Genomic DNA, 21602 nt, shown 5'->3' with positions numbered 1-21602 from the left:
CCAACTTTACCCCTAGGAACCACCAAAATGGTTCCAAAACCCAAACCCTAGGTTATTAGAGTGAGGGCTTAACGACTAAGCACTTAATCTTCAAATACATAGCCCCAAAATGCAGATCTGACACCTTAGGGCTGGAAGACCACGTACAGTTGCCAACTTTACATTCATGCATGCCAAAAAGAAGCTCTAAAGCTCAAGGAGGGATTAATAAAGGACTTAATGCATGCATGAGACCTAGAAGCTTATAAAGTTTGCACCTTTTAGTCAAAGGAGGCCACAAAATGCTCAAATCTAACAGGACCACCCATGAAACAACTTAACTCCTTTGACAACCCAACTAAGAGCCAAAAATCATAACAAAACCCCATAAAAGAAGATCTAATCAACAACAAAGCAAGGTATGAACTTGATACCTCAAGGAGACTGCAACAAGTGGTGAGATTCTGGATCTATGACCTTCCTTCCAAGCTAGGCACTTTCAAACTCCAAAGCTCCTTCAAAAGAGCACAAAAATCCACAAGAATTCACTCAAAACTTCAAGAACACCACTAAGAGAGCTCAAAACTCGATTTAGGGTTTTAGATAACAACGGAGGCTGGTAAGGAGGCCGATCTAGGGGAATTAAGGCCTTTAAATAGGGTGCAACACCCTAAAAATTAGGGTTTCCTTCCCAGCTGCCAACACGCCGTGTTGAGGCACCTCAACACGCCGTGTGGGCTCATTAAACTCCGCGGCCAATGACATCTCGACACGCCGTGTTGAGGCTCCAACACCCCGTGTCCCAAAGAGGAAACATAAATAATTAGGAAATAAACTCATACCGGGAAATCAAGCGTTACACAATCAGTAGTAAAACCAAGGATATGTACGGTCACGCCTTCGCCTCACCACGGTCCTCTGAAGAACCTGAAACCATAAACTAAAATTGTAAGCACGAAGCTTAGTGAGTTCCCTCAAAGTACCAACACACAAACATATAACATATACAAATTGATGGGTTTTAGGTAAAACAAATAAACTAGAAAACAATTCCTAAGTTCACATGCAACCTACTTTGGATCTATGTTTTAACTATTGAACATATAACTTTGAATTGCAAAACAAGAACCCTAGAGGAGAGAGGCTAATTTCGAAATTAACAAACTAGGGTTTAGGAGTTACATACCTTTCAATTGTTATAGCAAACAATTGATAATCCTCTTGATCTTGATCTTGATCTTCTTGGAAGCTTAGCACCACAAATGTAATGCCTCTAATGGAATCACACCCAAGAACTAGCAAGAAGGAAACTTGGAGGAGAGAGGATGGAGAGAGTATGCAATTTCGGCCTTAGGGTTTCTTCCAAAGAAATCAGTGACCTCAAATGTGAGCCAGGAGGCTCCTTAAATAGCTGAGGGATCTAGGGTTTAGGGAAAACGCTAGTTATCCTTTGCTTAGGGCCTAAGCAAGATCCAAATGCCTTATTTGGACCCCTTGGACGAAATCTCTAGGGTTTCCCCTAAGAATTTCGTCCACCTCCTTCCAAGGGGGTTCTGGAACCTTCCACTCAACTATTAGTTAATTGCAAACTAGTCCTTGCACTTTATAATTAATTCTTTTAACCCCAAAATGAATTCTGATTAATTTCTGGCTAACTATTAATTAAACATAATGATTTCTAATTAATATATTAATCTTTTAACATATTAATAAATCATTTATATATATATATATATATATATATATATTAATTTATTAATCTTATAAATTAATATCTCTCCTTTCATGATTTCCTTGTCCAGTTGCTAGGTTGAGGGCAACCCAAAAGGACTGTGCTGCTATCAATTCAAGTACATACCAATTATAGTTATGGGCTTAGACACCTAATCCAACAGTCTCCCACTTGGATAAGTCTGTAACTATAATTGCTAGTATGCCTTCTAAATTTGACCAGCAAATTGTAGCTTCCAAAAGCTGCTGCCGAACTCTGACCCAGTCAGTTACGTGTCCTAAGATAAGTGATCATACAATCCTTCATTCTGCTAGATATCCCTAGACAAAAGACATGGAATGCAATCAATCTTTTTGTCCAGAATCTATGTTTCCCGATTCCTGATTTGTGATGATGCAGGACTTCTAATTTAACACATCAATTTAGTCTTGGCTGGGCCCTGCACATAAGTCAACACCAAATCATCGAGGGGCCCACAGATATCGCTTTTCCTATTAGGGCAAAAGGAACGAATAAACGTTGACTCATATGCTTGTATCTTTTACTCATCAAATTATACATGACAATACGTTTTATAACACCAAGTTACTGATGCGTTTTCGTATCACCAATGCATGACCGACTTGTAAATTGCAACTCATATATCTTCGTTTCAAGATTATAAGATATTATCGTCTCAGTATTACTCGTGATGAATTCCATGAAGTGATACTCTGAGCGAGGGTTTATCCAGTACTCAAATCTCAATTTCTGAGTACTCATGAACGTTGCAGCAATTCTATTGCCATGTCTATCCTTAGACAATCTACAATCCAGTTCATGACAGTCTTAATTCACTACTTACTTCCAAAAGTATGAGTGACTGTGGAGTTTGAATAATCTTATTATTCGGGAAGTAAAACATGCAAAAATGAAACACAATAATAAACAATTGACAAAAGGCAGAAACCAAACTTATAAATAATACTTTATTATTTAATCACCAAAAGTCAATTACATTTACTTTGTTACAAGTTTCAGAATAAAACTAATCTAACTACTAAAACTAATATCATCTTTCAGTCCTATGCTCCGAGCATGCTGAATATGCTTAGCCCTACTCAGACCCTTTGTGAGGGGATCTGCTGGGTTATCTTCAGATGACACCCTCCTTACTATAAGATGGCCTTCTTCAACTCTATGTCTGATGAAATGGTACTTTCTGTCGATATGTCTGGTCTTACCATGATCTCTCGGTTCCTTTGTCAAGGCAACCGCTCCTTCATTATCGCAGAACAGTTCCATAGGCTCCTGGATGGTTGGAACAACTCCGAGATCCCCGATGAAGTTCCTCAACCAAGCTGCTTCTTTCGACGCTTCACTTGCTGCTATGTATTCTGATTCACAAGTAGAATCAGCCACCGTATTTTGCTTGGAACTCTTCCAAGTAACTGCTCCTCCATTCAGTAAAAACACCCAGCCCGAATGAGAACGGAAGTTATCTCTATCCGTCTGAAAGCTGGCATCACTGTAACCATCTACTCTCAAATTATCACTGCCACCAAGCACAAGGACCCAGTCCTTTGTCCTTCGCAAATACTTGAGTATATTCTTAACTGCTATCCAATGAGCTCTACCTGGGTTTCCCTGATAGCGACTGACCATGCTCAAAGCAAATGCCACATCAGGGCGAGTACATGTCATAGCGTACATGATCGATCCGACAGCGGAAGCATAAGGTACATGACTCATGTCATCTATTTCAACATCTGTACTCGGGCACTGAGTCTTACTCAATTTGGTATTGCTCTGGATAGGTAGCTCTCCCTTCTTGGAATTTTCCATACTAAACCTCTTTAGTACCTTATCCAAGTATGTGCTCTGACTAAGTCCAATTAGTCTCTTCTTTCTATCTCTCAATATTCTAATCCCAAGAATATAGACAGCTTCTCCAAGGTCTTTCATGGCAAAACACTTTCCAAGCCAAGACTTAACTTCTTTCAAGGTTGGAATGTCGTTACCGATGAGTAATATGTCATCGACATACAACACCAGAAAAGTTACTATACTCCCACTAGCCTTGATATACACACATAACTCATCTTCACTTCTAGAGAAACCAAACTCTTTGACTTTCTCATGGAAGCAAAGATTCCAACTGCGAGATGCTTGTTTCAATCCATAAATGGATTTCTCAAGCTTGCACACTCTATTGGGGAACTTTGCATCAACAAAACCCTCTGGCTGACTAATGTAAACATCTTCAGCCAACTTCCCATTAAGGAAAGCAGTTTTGACATCCATCTGCCAGATTTCATAATCATGAAAGGCAGCTATGGCGAGCAATATCCTAATAGATTTAATCTTAGCCACTGGCGAGAAGGTCTCATCATAGTCAACCCCTGGGGTTTGAGTGAAACCTTTTGCAACCAGTCGAGCCTTGAATGTGTGCACATTTCCATCCATGTCTGTCTTCTTCTTGAAGATCCATTTGCACCCAACTGTCTTACGACCTGGTGCACTATCAACCAAATTCCAAACTTGGTTGTCATACATGGACTTAATCTCGCTGTCCATTGCCTCTTTCCACTTGGAAGCCTTTGGGCCTGCCATTGCTTCCTTATAAGTGACTGGTTCATCTAAGTTTACCAGTGTTCTGTCACTTATGAATGTGTCACCATCTGAAGTAATATGAAAACCATACAACTCAGGTGGCACACTCACCCTAGTGGATCTTCTAAGAGGTAATGAGTTATCGATTGGTTCAACAGGAACTGTTTCCTCTGGTTGAGTGCTAGTGTCATCTAAGGTTCCTTCATTGGCTGACTCTTGAATTTCTTCAAGGTCAATAGTGCTCCCACTGTCCTCTTTGAATATGAGCTCTCTTTCAAGAAAGACTCCTCTTCGTGCTACAAAGACCACGTTCTCACTAGGCCTGTAGAACAAATATCCAAAAGACTGCTTTGGGTAACCAATGAAAACACATTTCTCACTTCTAGCTGCTAGCTTGTCGTGAGTCTCTCATCTTACGAAAGCTTCACAACCCCAGACTTTAATATGTGCTAACGAGGGAACTTTCCCTGTCCACATTTCGTGAGGTGTTTTGGCAACCTTCTTTGTAGGGACAAGATTGAGGATGTGGGCGGCTGTCTCTAAGGCATACCACCAGAAGTGAATGGGAAGCGAAGCCTGACTCATCATAGAACGAACCATGTCTAACAAGGTTCGATTACGCCTCTCAGCTACACCATTTAACTGTGGTGTCCTAGGAGGAGTCAATTGTGAGACTATCCCACATTCTTTCAGATAGTCGTTAAACTCGATACTAAGATACTCCCCGCCTCTATCGGATCTAAGTATCTTTATCTTTCTGCCCAATTGATTTTCGACTTCATGCTTAAACTCTTTGAACTTTTCAAAAGTTTCTGACTTATGCTTGATCAAGTAGATATATCCATATCTGCTATAATCGTCAGTGAAAGTCACATAGAATCGATTAGCATCTCTTGTAGTTGATCTGAAGGGCCCACACACATCTGTGTGTATGAGATCCAACAGACCTTCACCTCTTTCACAAGACCCTGTGAATGGTGATTTTGTCATCTTTCCCAAAAGACAAGATTCACACATATCATCTGATTTTAGGTCAAATGATTGCAACACTCCATCCTTTTGGAGTTGGGCTATGCGTTTCTTGTTAATGTGTCCAAGACGACAATGCCACAAGCATTCCTTGTCTACACTATTAGACAAGTCAATATTAAGTACACTATTTCCTAAGCTATCAACACAAGTCACTGTTTCATACACACCATCACAAGGTAAAGCTTCAAACATAAAAACACCATTCTTATAAACAGAAATTGAACCATTCAAATCATTAAAAGAATATTTGAAACCTTGTCTGAACAATGCATGAAATGAAATAATGTTTCTCGTCATCTCAGACGAATAGCAACAATTTATTAAATCTAATCTAACATCATTGCTAAGCAGAAGCTGATAAATTCCGATCTTGGTCACTGGTGAAGACTTTCTGTTTCCCATGATCAAGTTTATCCTTCCTCGCTCTATCTCCTCACTTTCCTTTAGTCCCTGCAAATCAGAACAGATATGAAAACCACATCCTGTATCAAGGACCCGTGAACGAGAAGATAATGAGTTATTAGCAGAAATAGTGTAAATACCCGCCGAAGATGGCTTCACTTTGCCATCCTTGATATCTTGCAGATATTGTGGGCAAGATCTCTTCCAATGCCCCTTTTGATTGCAGTAAAAGCAAACGGCCTCTTTTGGATCAGAAACATGGGGAGTGGAACCATTGGGCTTAGCCTTTGGGCCATTACTAGACGACCCAGCTTGAGCCTTGCTCTTCCAGTTTTGCTTGGGAGGACCTTTCCTCTTTTTCCCCTTTCCCTGTCCAATAGCCAACACAGGGGCACTTGTAGGCGTGGAGGGTATACTTTTACCCTTCATTCCTGCCTCAGCTGTCTGCAACAAGTTGTGCAATTGGGCCAAGGTCTGCTCAGTATTGTTCAAATGGTAAGTTAGAATAAACTGACCATAACAATCAGGTAGTGAGTTCAAGACCATGTCAATGGCCAATTCCTCATCAAAGTGAATGTTGAGCTTGACCAAACGCTCTATGTAGCGTTGCATTCTTTGCACATGTGACACAACCGATTCCCCTTCTTTCATCTTGCAAGCCATGAGTGACTTGACTACTTCAAACTTTTCTTGACGTGCTCGCTTATGGTACTTTTCCATAAGGTCCTTGTTCATCTCAAAAGGCCAGTAGTCCTCATAGTACCTCTGCAGTTCTGGGGACATGGTTGCCACCATGATGCACGCCACTTTGGTAGCATCATCGTAATGTTTCTTGTAGGCAGCAAGATCTTCAGGAGTAGCTTCAGACTCATCAAGCTCTTTGAGCTCCCTTTCAAGAACATATTCTTTGTTCTCAAAACGAAGAGCCATCTTGATGTTGCGCATCCAATCGTTATAGTTTGAGCCATCCATAACGACTTTGGAGCAGATATTGAGCAAAGAGAAGTTCTGGTTGGAGGAGGATGAAGCAGAAGTGTTTCCAGGAGTAGACATCTGAAACGAAAGAAAGTTTTAGTTAGATTTCAAGATACCTCAATATAATAACCCAAAGATAAAATATCAAGGTTAGGATCCAACTATGAAGATTCACAACTTAGAAATGGGATGCCGAGATGCAAGTGTAAATTTCATAAAGGTAAGTGAATGACGATTCACCAATTCCACCATTAGACGAAACAAACGAAGTGAAATTCCTAATTCTTTTGAGATACATTGAAACTATTCAATGACATGTTTTAATCTCAGATTATGCTCTTCTATTTGTGACTGGGATGCCGAGGATCACAAACAAGATGTGAATAACCATGCAAATGTGCTTGGTAACCTCATTGTCTTTATCATTAACTATTGATGTGCTGGTAAACCACACACGCTCCATCAAAATGACAATTATGAGATACCCATTACTACTCTTTATTAGTGCCCTTTAGTGTGCTGGTTAACCACACACGCTCCACTAACGACCAATAAAGCATAATGTGCAATTTCATGGATTAGCATACTTTTCACATTTTTCCTAAAGTAACTAGAGTTGGGATTTTAAAAATAATGTTCTAGTACTTTCTTTAATGTCATTATACTTTTAATGAGAAGTAGTTGTCCTATCAAATCCGTTCTGCTAACGACCCTCCACTAATCAAGGAAGCGGTGGGTGAGAGTGGACACCCATTCAACTACCATTTTATAGGCAGTTTCCTTATACCCCCCTTATAGATTAGCTTCGTGAATGAGGCATACTAGCGATTTGACTGACCATATTCTTATACATATATACTATTAAACTTTTAATCATAATACATATATAGGGTGTGTTTTAAAACATTTTAAAACTTCAAGGGTTTATATAAATTTCGAAATTCAAAATATTAAATTTAAATTTAAATAAACCAATTAACTAGATTTAATATTTATCTTTTAATTAACTATTAATCAAATTATTAAATCTTGTAAGGATTATCTAATTAAATTAATCAATTAATTTAATCCTAATCCTTATCCCTCTAAATTTCAAAAAATAGGGTAAGGATAATTATCCAATTAATCTAATTAAGTAACAATTATCCAAAACAAGAAACCCTAAAACTTCTAGCAATTTCGAAATTTACAAGGGAGGAGGCTAGGGTTTTCAAAACCCTAACCCTAATTTCGATTAGGGTTCTTTGGAGGCTAGGGTTTTCGAAAAAACCCTTTTATCCAAAACCCTAGAAATCGAAAATTTGGCCTTTAGGGTTTAATGGCTATAAACCCTAATTTGCAATTCAACAATTATAGCAATTCAATTTAAAACAAACAATGGCTCTGATACCACTGATGGGTTTTAGGTAAAACAAATAAACTAGAAAACAATTCCTAAGTTCACATGCAACCTACTTTGGATCTATGTTTTAACTATTGAACATATAACTTTGAATTGCGAAACAAGAACCCTAGAGGAGAGAGGCTAATTTCAAAATTAACAAACTAGGGTTTAGGAGTTACATACCTTTCAATTGTTATAGCAAACAATTGATAATCCTCTTGATCTTAATCTTGATCTTCTTGGAAGCTTAGCACCACAAATGTAATGCCTCTAATGGAATCACACCCAAGAACTAGCAAGAAGGAAACTTGGAGGAGAGAGGATGGAGAGAGTATGCAATTTCAGCCTTAGGGTTTCTTCCAAAGAAATCAGTGACCTCAAATGTGAGCCAGGAGGCTCCTTAAATAGCTGAGGGATCTAGGGTTTAGGGAAAACCCTAGTTATCCTTTGCTTAGGGCCTAAGCAAGATCCAAAGGCCTTATTTGGACCCCTTGGACGAAATCTCTAGGGTTTCCCCTAAGAATTTCGTCCACCTCCTTCCAAGGGGGTTCTGGAACCTTCCACTCAACTATTAGTTAATTGCAAACTAGTCCCTGCACTTTATAATTAATTCTTTTAACCCCAAAATGAATTTTGATTAATTTCTGGCTAACTATTAATTAAACATAATGATTTCTAATTAATATATTAATCTTTTAACATATTAATAAATCATTTATATATATATATATATTAATTTATTAATCTTATAAATTAATATCTCTCCTTTCATAATTTCCTTGTCCAGTTGCTAGGTTGAGGGCAACCCAAAAGGACTGTGCTGCTATCAATTCAAGTACATACCAATTATAGTTATGGGCTTAGACACCTAATCCAACACAAATAACAACATGTATCGGGTCCACAACTAAAAGACTGGATTACCCCTGAGCCCACAATATGAGTTTGGCTTGCCTTTCGGGCCCACAACTCGTATCTGGCTTGCTCCTGAGCCCATAGCATAAGTTTGGCTTGCCCTCGGGGCCCACAACTTATGTATGGCTTGCTCCCTGGCCCAATCAATCATCGGACTGAAATACCCTCATGCCCTCATTACGAGTCTGGCATACCACTCGGTCCTCAGCTCGTATTTGGAATGCACTCGAGCCCTCAGTATGAGTCTGGTATGCCCTACCCGACCCTCAACTCATATCTAGAATGCTCCAAACTTGTTGGCTACAACACGAAGCAGTACAACCTCAACCCAACATAATATGTCGACATACACCAGATAACAAAAATATACAAATAATAATGTAGACAGAATCACAGGTAGTCCTACAGATCTACCAGACTAGCACATCGGTAACTAGCATATAACCATGCAAATATATTCCATACTCATCATATCAGTGTATAGCAGGATACCAATCCAATGGACCGACCTTGGTGCCTTCGACCCGTAAGTACAGTGAGGAAAACTCACCTGAAGCGCCTGGATATCTTAGACAAATGCTCGGACCGCTGATCTGGAAATCCCGCACACTAGCACCATTAAATACCATCCAATTAATAATTGAATCTTGACACATACTCAAGAATCTGAATTGCTTGCCTAAAGACCAGGGTAAAAGACCATTTTATCCTTTTTCTTACTTGGCCCAAAACCAAGGCCCGATATGGCCCAACTGCATAATTTGGCCCAAAAACCATCATTGCAATTCAGCTTCTTCTTTTTCTTTATGTTCTTCCACAACCGGTTCTTCATTGCGATGATATTCCAACACTTTTTTGATAATAAATGGATCCATAGATCCTCTTTGACTATCAATAAGTTGTGCCTCTTTTTGTTTTCTTTTACGTTTAGAAGAGCCCAATTCAAAATTTTCTAGTTGGAGCCATGTTTTTTCTAAAATAAAAAAAATCTATATTAATAACTCTACAATATATGTTTGTAATATTTATTAAAAATTTAATGTTTAAAACAATCCTCGGTGTTAATAACCAATCCACTAATATGATTTAAATACTCAAACCTATAACCTATAAGTCTATGATATTAAGTCTATGATATTCAAAGGATTCAATTCAAATATACAAATTCACAAATGTAATGCTCAAATGAAATATATTTTTAGTAAAAACAAATAACAGTGAAATTAAAAAATACTCAAAATTCTTGTTTTTCAATATATTATAATAATATATTAAAAGCCATGCCCCAGCCATCCCCAAATTCGTCCATGCATTATTGCTCTACTTTTGACCATTATGACCTATTGCCTTAAATATTGATAAGCTAAAAAGACTCAAACAATAAACAATAAAATATAGATAGATCATAGACCGAGAAACCCTATCAAACCAATACATAAAAGAATAAACCAATAATATTTAGGTGATGATTGTTTTTTTAAGCAAAAATTCATGAAGTCTGCGGACCACCTCTGCAACCCTCTGCAGTAGAAGAGGTGGACCAAACGGCTGCAGACTGTAATAAGAAGCGTGTTTGTTTTTTTAACATCTGCATGCTGCTGCATATATTAAAAAATTAAAATAAACTGATTTTATAAACCGAAATAGTTTTTTTAATACCAAAAAATTAATAATGTATGACATTTCAACAATAATTTATGATATTTCAGCAAAAAATAATGATATTTCAACATAAAATAAATATATTTTAGCAAAAAATAATGATATTTTATCAAGAAATTATCATTATTCAATATAAAAAAAGAATTCAACAAGAATAAAAAAAACGAAAAAAAAGATAAAATAAGATTTCAGCAACATATAATTAAGATTTCAGCAAGAAAAAAAAAGAATAAGATGTTGGAAGAGGCAATACAAATGCTGCGCCAAACAGAACACGCGCATAAGTTTTTTACTCTGAAGACTTCTAAAAAACAAACAGCTGCGAGATTAAAAGTGATGCGCGTGTGCTGTGCCGCGCAACAATAAGAGTTCTGAAGATGTTTTTTTTACAAAAAACAAACAACACCTTAGTTTCTCAGCTTCATTATTCATTGATTAACTTTGTGGAGCATTAAACACAGAGAGAAAGACAGAAATCACTAAGCAGTGAAGCGACAAACATGGTTGGAAAACTAAAGGAAATGAGATACTAACCTTTAGTAAGCAATCAGCGAGATATTAAAAACAACAAAATACGAGAGACGAGCAAGACAATTACCAACTTTCTTAGAGTTTGATTTTTTCTTTAGTTTCGATGAGTTTATAAAATACAAAAACGTTTGCGAAAAATTTATATAAAAAATCAGATTTGCATTTTTTAGATAAAAATATTTTTCTTAAACTGTTGATAAATTTTAAATTTATGAATAGATTTTGATTTTTGTTGATTTTTTTCATAATTAAAATACATCTAAAATTGAAACCAAATGTTACCTAGCTAATTTTATTTAATGATAAAACATAAAAATGTAATATTTTTTTTTGAGAAAACATTAATAATTTAAGACCAACAAATTTTCTTTTAGACAACGGCGACCTTCCTGGTAAATTTCGAAGTCCGGTCCAAACAACGGCAGACCTGTCTGGTAATTGGTATGGTAGCTTCCCTGGCCCATAGACCAAGCCCCAAGGATCCGGTCTTTAATCTTTGTTTATCCTTTTAGACAATTATGCGACAAAAATGAGCAGCAGACCAGGACTCTCCTCTGATGTCGACAAGAAAGCCCAAGGTAATTCGCTAAATTCAATTCTATTTCGATTTTGATCTTCCTCTTTAGGTTAGATGTTCTGCTTTCCTATTCCTCGTGATATGTATGATCGGTTCACTATAATTTGTATATAGAAGTTTTGATTGGTGTGCCTGAGCAAATTTGCATCTGTTACTGTTACTGTTCTGTAGATCTGTTAACGAGAAAGAACCTAAAGGATCAGAAAGTCTCTGTTTTAGCGAGCAGTGCTACGGAATTTGTAAGTATCATCTGCACTCTTTTCGTTACCCTAGATGCTGTGTGTTCATGCAAATTTGGTTCACTCGTTAGCGGTTGCTTATGAAAAATTGACCATTTTTGTTTTAAGTTTTGAATTCTAGCAACTTGCATTGCTAAATATTTTAAGATACATACCTTTCATTTCAGTAGTCTCATTCTGCTGTTTATTAAGATGAAAGTTAACATTTGACTACATCTATACACGTATTTCCCCTTTCTTGGCCCATTGTGGTCTGTGTAGAATCATACTTCACTCCAGACGCATCTAGTAATTGTTTCTTGCATGTCTACTTATTTAGTTACTAGGTTACATTGATTCTAGTTTACACTTTACAAGCATACCTCTAATAAGCTTGGAGCAAAATGTAGTAACCACTACTTGTATTTACACCTTAGTTATCTTTTAATTCTATCTTTCATTCTTTATCCAGTAAGGCAAAATGTTATGCCTCTCCCGCACACAGTGGGGTCCTACCTGGCAATGGCGGTCCCACACGGGAACACCGGGCCACCTAGTGAGGCCACACAACATTACGGGAACACCTCTCTCTTTTCTCTTCTATTTCTTTTTTTACAGTCAAAAAAGTTTTTTTCTTTTTCAATTACTATAAATACTCATTACCCCTCCAAATTTGTTACACAAACATAATTTAACTCTCTGTTTCTAAAAAAATAGTTTATCATATAAGTTTAAGAATTGAAAGATGGAATCATCTTCATCATCATCGGATGATTGGTCGAAGGATTGTAGCACAATTTTTCTCACAACAATTGTAGGAGCAGCAAGCCTCATTTTGGCTGCTGAAGCTGAAAGTTCACTTTCAAGAACAGGAAGAGCTGCTTTAAACAGAGATCGTGAAGCTGCACACGATAGTCTTGTAAGAATGCAGCTTTAGTAAGTTAAATGTTTTAAAATGAATAATTATTATTTCAATTAAAAAATAAAAAACAGGGATAAGTTATAAAACAAAACAGTGACACATTGAAAGATGGGAATAAATAACACATAGCCTAGGTCATATTCTTGATTTGAATGTATAGCATGCATCGTACTTTTGCATAAGATCAATTTTGATTGGAATATAATCATTGTTTTTATGAATCATACAGAAACATGTTTTTGTATAGTCGTCATAATATTGTAACAAACATTAGTTGGTCATCCCTTTCAGAATACTGCAAGATATTCACCAAAGAGACCAGTTGAGAATGATGTTAATGGGATGAATCTAGAGTCAAACACTAGATCCACCTCAGGAGCTAAAAGTCAAACCATTGGAGCCAAAAGGCAAAAGAAAACAAACGAAGGGTTAAAAGATACGGGTTTGCAAATAAATGGTCATCCTCAGACAAATGCTTTGGCTTCTGAAAATGTAGCTACAACCAATTCTAAATTGGAGACCGAGATTGAAAAATCTCTTTCTAGCGGGCAGCAGGATGCGTTGAATTCAAAAAAACGTCCTTGTGCCTTTTGTCATTCTTCTAGTCAGACAGAGGTGAGTTTTAGAGACAAATTTTTTCGTCTGTGTAAAAAAAGATGACATAAGAATCTTGATAGGTTATTTTATATATATATATATATATATATATATATATTGTATAGGGAAGTGGACCATTTGTGTCTTTTGCCCAAGGGAAGGAAGTAGTGGGGTCTTTGGCCAACTTCTCTAAGGTTACACATGTTCACAGAAATTGTATTCAGTGGTATGTTATATTGTTATTGAGCTTACAACATTAAAAGAATTCTTTGTTGTGTGAAGATTACAAGTGATATTTACAATCACAGGGCTCCTCGGATTTACTTTAAGGATGGAATTATTCAGAATTTAGAATCAGAAGTGACAAGGGCCAACAAGCTTAAATGCAGCAGCTGTGGTAAAAAGGGAGCTGGTCTTGGCTGCTATATGGAGACATGCCAAAGAAGTTACCATGTGCCTTGTGCATATTACATTCCTGAGTGCAGATGGGATGTAAGCCACTATTTATGCACACTTATTGCTGTTATAAGGTTTCTTATTAAAAGGTTTCTAATTTTATGCCTTTTATAGGACACCTATTTAATGTTGTGTCCAAAGCATAGAACAATGAAATTTCCAAACGAAATGGAGGCAGATGATGGGAAGCAAGACACTGAGAAAAGGTATCAGTTTTTTTATATGACTTTTCTGTGTAGTTTTGTTTATGTTTGTCATTCTGATTACAGAACATCTACACATCTGAATCCCTGCACGACACCGTTGGATGCCGGACAGAATTTGGTGTTTTGTGGTTCGGATCTTTCTACAGAAGAAAAGGTTGGTATAAAAAGCTGTTCTTGTTACTTGTTAGAATTAATGTGTGTTCATCATGTGTCCCTTTTAATCCACACCTTTGAAATTGCAGTGTTTGCTGGTTGATTTTGCAAGCAATAATCAGGCAGTAGTGTTCAGATACTGGAAACCTAATGTTACCCATGTCATTGCTGCCACAGATTCAAATGGTGCATGCACAAGGACATATAAAGTTCTGATGGCTATTTTGAATGGAGTATGGATTGTTAGTGTTGAATGTAAGGTTTCTGATATTGGCCCAATGGTTGATGGTTTTTAGTTTTTAATGATATTTGTTATATGTTTTCAGGGGTAAAAGCTTGTATGGAAGCTGGGTGTCTTGTGAATGAAGAACCATATGAAGTTCATCTAGATACCCATGGCTGTACTGGTGGTCCCAAAGCTGGGAGGCTAAGAGTTCTAAATAATGTAAGACAAATCTTTCCCCTTTAAAATTAATGGATGATCATGGAAGTTATATCCTCCAATTTGTTTAGGAAATCAACATTAGTAATCAATGCTGCAAAGGTCACCAGGCTTGGCTTGGGTTTGGTTGGTAAACTAGGGACTAGCGACTAGTCGGCCTATCACGGGGATTAGTTGGCGTTCCTAAGTTGTAATCAATTATGTTACAAAAGATAAAGGGAAATCTGCCTAAAAGTCCCTATATTTTGGTTCTATTGACAATAGTCACCCTTGATTTTTTTTTTTTTAATTTTTTTTTTTTTTTTGTATTTAACCATTGGAACCGACTATTTTTAGGTAACCGCTAACAATAGCAAATTTCGATGGTTAAATTGTAAACAAAAAATATCAAGGGTGACTTTTTTGCTAATAGGCCAAAATATAAGTACTTTTTTGTCAATGTATAATAATTTTTAACCTCAACTCTTATATATTTGAAGATTAAGTTATAATCTATTTTTGCTGACACAACCATCATAATTTGTTTGATTTTTACTATATGATAATAAATAAATACAGTTTTTTTTAATTATAATTCTATTTAATAAATTCCTAAAACCAATTAAAATGTAAAAATATATTGTTATGAAATATATTGTCACTTTTTTTATGATGGAACTAAATCAAAATTTGATACAAAATACATCCACATACCAAGTACTTGATTGAAAAATCTTCATATGGGTTGCTATATGGGTTGCTGTGTATAAAATCATGATTAACAAGAAGATGATTTGTAAATGAAAATTTCTTGCAAGTTGCATAAATAGGTTTTTAGATAAGTATGAAACTACTGTTGACATTGGTAACCATTATGAAAATCCAAGAGAAAAAGAAGACTGTATGATGTTTGTTGTTTGAATTTTTAAAATCGGAGGCATATTGATATCAACGTGGTATATTGTAATCTATATTCTATATAAATTAAGAATATTTATTGCTTAGTTGTCATAAGAATATAGCTTCTATGTCATGCAGACAAGACTATTTTGCATCTTCTCTATCGATCTGTGGATGAATTACATGCATTGTTTTCAACCAAGTACTTGGTATGTGGATGCATATTTCATATCAAATTTTTATTTAGTTTCATCATTAAAAAGTGACATACATTTCTTGGATTTTCATAATGGTTAATGGTTTCATACTTGTCTAAAAACCTATTTATGCAATTGGCAAGAAATTTTTATCTGCAGATCATCTTCTCTTTAATCGTGATTTTGATACACACCAACCCATATAAAGATTTTTCAACCAAGTACTTGGTATGTGGATGTATTTTGTATCAAATTTTGATTTAGCTCCATCATAAAAAAAAGTGATGTTACATTTCATAACGATATATTTTTACATTTTAATTGGTTTTAGGATTTTATTAAATAGAATTATAATTAAACAATCGTATTTATTTATTATTAATTTATTATATATTGAAAATCAAACAAATTGTAATGGTTGTGTCGGCAAAAATAGATTATAATTTAATCTTAAAATATATAAGATTTGAGGTTAAAAATTATTATGCATTGACCAAGGTTGTAGAAAACACTAGACGTTAGCTAGGCGGTGGACTGGGGTCTAGGGATTAATCGGTTAGACGGGGATTAATCGGGGACCATTAATTATTAAAAAAATAATTCAAAATTTTATAAACTGTCAGCAGGGGCAATTTGAGAGTTTATCAAATTCAATGCAAATGAAATCCTCATTCTTATTCTTGTCCTAACTGTTGTCCATACATTAAATGGAATCCTCACTCTTGAATATAAAGTGTATAACAGGTAAAATGAAACCAATTTCACTTCCAAAAGACATTGCACATTCATAATCTGCCTCTTATGACATTGAACTTTAAAACTTAAACTTTAACATTGCACATTCATAGGCCAATTGAAGCTTGCATATTCAAGATGTTAGCAGCATCAATAGCCCCCTCTGCAGCTCCTGCTCCAATTAAAGTATGGACCTCATCAATAAATAGTATAATTTCATCATTTTGTTTGATTTCTTCCATCAGCTTCTTCAATCTCTCCTCAAACTCTCCACGATACTTTGTCCCAGCAACAAGTAGACCCATGTCTAGAGTAATCACCTGAAAAATATAGGAACAAAAATTAACCTGTTAATTGAAATTTTGAACTCATGTCACTAGAACATATACAAACAGGAAGTCTGGAACCCACCTTCTTCCCCTCAATTGTTTTTGGAACATCCCCATTTGCAATTCTTTGGGCAAGACCTTCTGCAATAGCAGTCTTTCCAACACCGGGTTCTCCAATGAGGCAGGGATTGTTTTTTGTACGTCTTCCCAGAATTTGAGTAACTCTTTCAATTTGTGGCTGCCTTCCAACAAGGTTATGGAAAATCGATTTTACAAAGGGTTGTTGAGCGATCGACCTAGAAACGAACCCTGTGTAGATGATAAAGACCGAAACTTTACAGCTTAAATCGAGTTAAATCGAGCAGTCTTCACAAATCCGTTGATTAACAACTTAAATCGAGTTTACTAGATAAAATCGAAACTTTACAGCTTAAATCGAGTTTGAAGAACTAACCTGTGTAGATGATAAAGACCGTTGTCAGAAAGAATGGAGGCTCTAACAGCGATGAAGACGGAGGAGGAGAAACGGGAGGGTGCGATTGGATTTCATGGATTGCGGCTTCAAGAGGTGATGGCGACGGCGAGGGTGAGCTTCAAGTTCTCCCAGCTTTGAGTCGAGAGAAAAAGTGAGAAAACGGTTTCACAGGGGACGATGGAATGAGAAGTGAGAACGAACCCTAGCAAAAGTTTTCAGTTTTGACAATTTTGCCCCTAATTTTTTTTGAAAATCTGTTGACCAAAGTTGACCAATTAAACCGCCTAGAGCCGATTAGCACCGATTAGACCCGATTAGCTCCGAGTTTGACCGACGTTGACCAACCCCGATTATCTTGAGCGATTACACATAAACGTGATCGGTTGCAGTCCGCCTAGCGCCTAGGCGCCGATTAATCGGCCGCCTAGGCCGATTTTTACAACACTAGCATTGACAAAAAAGTACCCTATATTTTGGCAACTCAACAAAAAAGCCACCCTTGATATTTTTGTTTACAATTTAACTATCAAAACTTGCTATTGTTACCTGGAAATAGCCGGTTCCAATGGTTCAATTGCAAGTAATAGCCGGTTCCAATGGTTCAATTGCAAAAAAAAAGCGTATTGTCAGTAGAGCCAAAATATAAGGATTTTTATGCTTATTTTACAAAAGTAAAATACTCATGTTTAAATAGTAGGTTGGTTCCCGTGGACTCGGTTCTTTCCTCAAAAAGTAGTACTCTCGATATAGAACTTCTACGAGGATTTTTGATTTTCATCAGCTTTTAAGGCTTCACTAACCCTTCCTGTGGCAATTCAGACTCGTTTAAATGTAGTGTCATTGAGATGCTTCATGGACTGCTAAAAATGCCCACAACCTAATACACTTGTGTCTCAAACGCAGGCTAAGACGTTGACATGAGATTTTTTCCCCCATGCCCAACAAAATACCCTTGAATTGTTCCAACGTCCAGTTGTCTTGTGTCTGAGATGCCCACGCAGCTGACTTGGCTTTAGAGGGCGTTTTAGGATTTATTTGACCACTTTTCACTTTTTCTCTTAAAAAAAGGCAGCCACCCCCCCAAAATTTTTGCAACTTTAGAGCTAAAAAAACTACCATTTTTCATCGTTATTATTATTATTATTATTTTTACAAAATCGTCCAATCAAACACCAAAATCACCTATATTTTGAAAGATACATAAAAATACCATATTTGGGGCTGATGTTGAAGTGAAGAAAACTTGGCGTTTCGAATTTTTGGAGCTTTCTTTCAAGTCTTGCATTTTCTCAATTATATCCATCATCTATTTCATATTGCACCCATAAGAGGTAAAAAACGACGACGATTGCCTCACGAGCATCAAGTAGTCGGAAACCACCGTCTGTACCGAGGATGTAAGATATGAGCATTTCCACTAGCATTTAGATCGTGTTCGCCCGACCCTTTGGGAGTCGACACACCCGCCCGATAGAGCATATGTTGGCTGAGTATAGTGTGGAGCGGGTTAAGCTTTATGGGGTATAACGTTGTGGAGGCTTTTGAGCGATACAGTTGGGGAAGCGTCCTATATTTTGATCTTACATACATATACGCCGAGTTAGTGTGAGAGTGGATGCGGACGCTCTGCAAGGATGATTTAGAGGGCGGATCGAAGGGAATGAGACTAATCGGCGTAGTCAGAGGCCATGAGATTGCTATGACCGTCCGAATGATTAGGGAGCACTTCCATGTTGACATTGGGTTCCACTCCTACAATTTAGAGAGCTTGCCCACAGAGTACTTTTGCATAGATACTCAAGGGGGGCCTGTGGGATGAGATTAGACGTGTTGTTTAAACATGCCATATTCGGAGGGCAGATCGGTTTGTTGATTTGGTGTTGTTGGCAAATGCGCTACATCAAATTGTCTTTCTAAATGTCAACCTGCGGGACAATGATACCGAAGCAGTAATGACACAGGACGCTGTGGTGCCCGACTCTATTCTTATTTCTTTTGTGTAGGATGCCCTATGCAATATTTAGTGTAAATTCAACATTAAGGATCGGGTGACGATTCCCTATATTTGCCTCATTTCAATGTTTGTGGTCTGTGAGCGTGAGCTAAGACACAAGATCCAATACTTCCATGGCCTTTCTTTTTCAACACTATTCTTAGACCCACTACCGAATGAAGTTCCCGAATCCTATGTCCTAGTTCGCGGACCAGGAATGCTATTCCTGAAATGAGGCACATACGTGGAGTGGTCAAATGTACACTAAATGTTGCATAAGCATAAGACATTGTATATAAAAGAAATAAAGATAGAATTGCTCATCAAAGCATACAACACCACATTGTCCCGTGTTCTCACTGCTCCGACATTGTTGTCCTGCCGGTTGACGTTTAGAAAGACTATATGCTATAGTTCCTTTGCCAACCGCACCAAATCAACAAACCGATCCGCCCTTCGAGTCTGTTCCGTGTAAATATCACGTTTAATATCATCCTAATTTACACTCGTGCATCCACCTCAAGTGTCTATGCAACGATATTCCATGGGTAGATGATAGCAATCTCATGATCTTTAACTGTACCAATCATTCTCATGCCCTCTGGTCCACCCTCTAAATCATCCATGCGGAGCGTCCACATCGTTATATCCTCGAAAGCTAACCCGCTCCACACCATACTCAACTAGTATATGCTCTATTGGGTGTGTTGCCTCCCAAAGTGCCGAGCAATTACGATCTGAATGCTCGTGGAGGTGCTCATATCTCCCATCCCAGGTCGGTGCATACCGGTGGTGCCCGACTACTCGATGCTCCTGCGGTAATCGTCTCTGCTTTCTTTTACCTCCTTTTGGGCACCTTCTGGTGTAGATGATATATATAAATGAGAAAATGCAAGACTTGAAAGAAACCTCCAAAAAATTGAAATCCTAAGTTTTCTTCACTTCAAAATCAACCCCAAATGTGGTATTTTTGTGTGTCCTTGAAAATGTGGGTGATTTTGGTGTTTGAAAGATTTTGCAAAAAAATTGGTGGTTTTGAGCCCCAAAATTGCAACAATGGTGGTGGGGGTGGCTGCTTTTTCATGAGAGAGAAAGTGGGGGAAGGAGTGGTAAAAGAAATCCTAAAACGCTCTCTAAAGCTAAGTCAGCCGCCGGTACAATTCAAGGGCCTTTTGGGTATTTTGTCTGGCAGGGCTTAGTAGATAAGCTGTCAAATGTAGTTGAATATCTAGTATATCTTTCATCTTTGATGAATGATCACTTGTTTAAAATTTGCAGTGTAAGGAGCTGATTATGATATATCTTTGTTGCAGGGTCCAAAACTTTTCAACAATTTGGAATTTTACTTTGTTGGGGATTATGTAGAAGCTCACAAGACTGATCTCAAAGAGTTGGTTACAACTGCTGGAGGCACAATTATCGAGGCCAGGGATCAATTACTGTCATCAAGTAATGATGCAGATGAAGATGTGAAGCGGGTATCTTTGGTTGTTTACAATGCTGACCTTTCGGATCACTCTGAGTTTTACGATGAAGATTCTATAAGATTCCAAAGATTAGCTGCAGCTGAGGACATTGCTCAAGAATCTCGGTCTCAGACTATCCAACATATTTGGATTTTGGAATCAGTTGCTGCATGCCGTTTACTGCCTTTTACATCAGGGGTCCAGTAATGTCTTATAAACTCCATCTTGTGTATCTGTTATGTTATGTGGTTGGTGTTTTTTGTCCCTCTAGTCAGTGTAGCATAGATACTACTATTAGAACACTAAGAAAACTACTACATGGGTTTTGGTTGATTTCTTGTGTTGTGGTAATGCTTGAAACTTTTAACCCGTCCATCAGTTGTACAGATCGAAGCTATAGTGGAATAGAATGAAAAAGGGCAGCGGATTATGCTATTATTTTTCTAGCAACAAGTTTTATTAGTTGGCTAGAAATAGAATACAGTATGTGTTTTTCTGTTTTGGACAATATTCACAAAAATGGCAAGATTAATTTGTATAAGCATTTTGACCTTATACATAGTTTTTGGGTTTGGCGCATAAATATTTTATAGAACCCAATCTAATTTGTTATTTCTAAGCATATGTAATATTCAAAAACTTATAAAGTAATGAACAATAACATTAGATAAAAAAGAATGCTACGTTAATACCCTTAAGTTTTTTTTTTTTTTTTTAATGACTATTTCTTAAAAGTCAAAACCACTATTTCTT

The 21602-nt window shown here is 37.0% G+C and overlaps 1 protein-coding gene across 5 annotated transcripts; it reads left to right on the top strand.

The window, feature by feature from the left end:
- The first annotated feature begins 11627 nt into the window (after positions 1 to 11627).
- Positions 11628 to 21295, top strand: LOC145160525 (BRCA1-associated RING domain protein 1-like). Of its 5 annotated transcripts, none has more exons than XM_079079762.1 (11): positions 11813 to 12020; positions 12717 to 12918; positions 13213 to 13536; positions 13644 to 13744; positions 13827 to 14010; positions 14089 to 14180; positions 14244 to 14334; positions 14423 to 14588; positions 14660 to 14778; positions 15793 to 15863; positions 16011 to 16076. In XM_079079762.1, coding segments are annotated over exons 2-11 (1323 nt in total). In that variant the 5' UTR covers positions 11813 to 12020; positions 12717 to 12744; the 3' UTR covers positions 16012 to 16076. The 5 variants fall into 5 exon arrangements, 4 of the variants coding, with proteins under 4 accessions (XP_078935886.1, XP_078935887.1, XP_078935888.1 ...); XR_013738135.1 differs by lacking the exons at positions 15793 to 15863; positions 16011 to 16076 and adding exons at positions 16700 to 16772; positions 20697 to 20808 and having other exon boundaries at positions 11814 to 12020; XM_079079760.1 differs by lacking the exons at positions 12717 to 12918; positions 15793 to 15863; positions 16011 to 16076 and adding exons at positions 11628 to 11782; positions 20697 to 21295 and having other exon boundaries at positions 11953 to 12020.
- Positions 21296 to 21602: the final 307 nt, after the last annotated feature.

Source organism: Lactuca virosa, chromosome 2, assembly GCF_052849685.1.
Source record: "Lactuca virosa cultivar CGN04683 chromosome 2, Lactuca_virosa_CGN04683_v6, whole genome shotgun sequence".
In the NCBI taxonomy this organism is placed as follows: Eukaryota; Viridiplantae; Streptophyta; class Magnoliopsida; order Asterales; family Asteraceae; genus Lactuca; species Lactuca virosa.
Note: the sequence above shows the minus strand (reverse complement) of the source record. Positions and strands in the feature narration are given on the sequence as shown.

Coding starts and splice junctions, on each gene's coding strand:
- LOC145160525 (XM_079079759.1), top strand. CDS start 12,745: ATGGAATCATCTTCATCATCATCGGATGATTGGTCGAAGGATTGTAGC. Junction 12,919..13,212: donor AAGCTGCACACGATAGTCTT/GTAAGAATGCAG, acceptor CATCCCTTTCAG/AATACTGCAAGATATTCACC. Junction 13,537..13,643: donor ATTCTTCTAGTCAGACAGAG/GTGAGTTTTAGA, acceptor TATATTGTATAG/GGAAGTGGACCATTTGTGTC.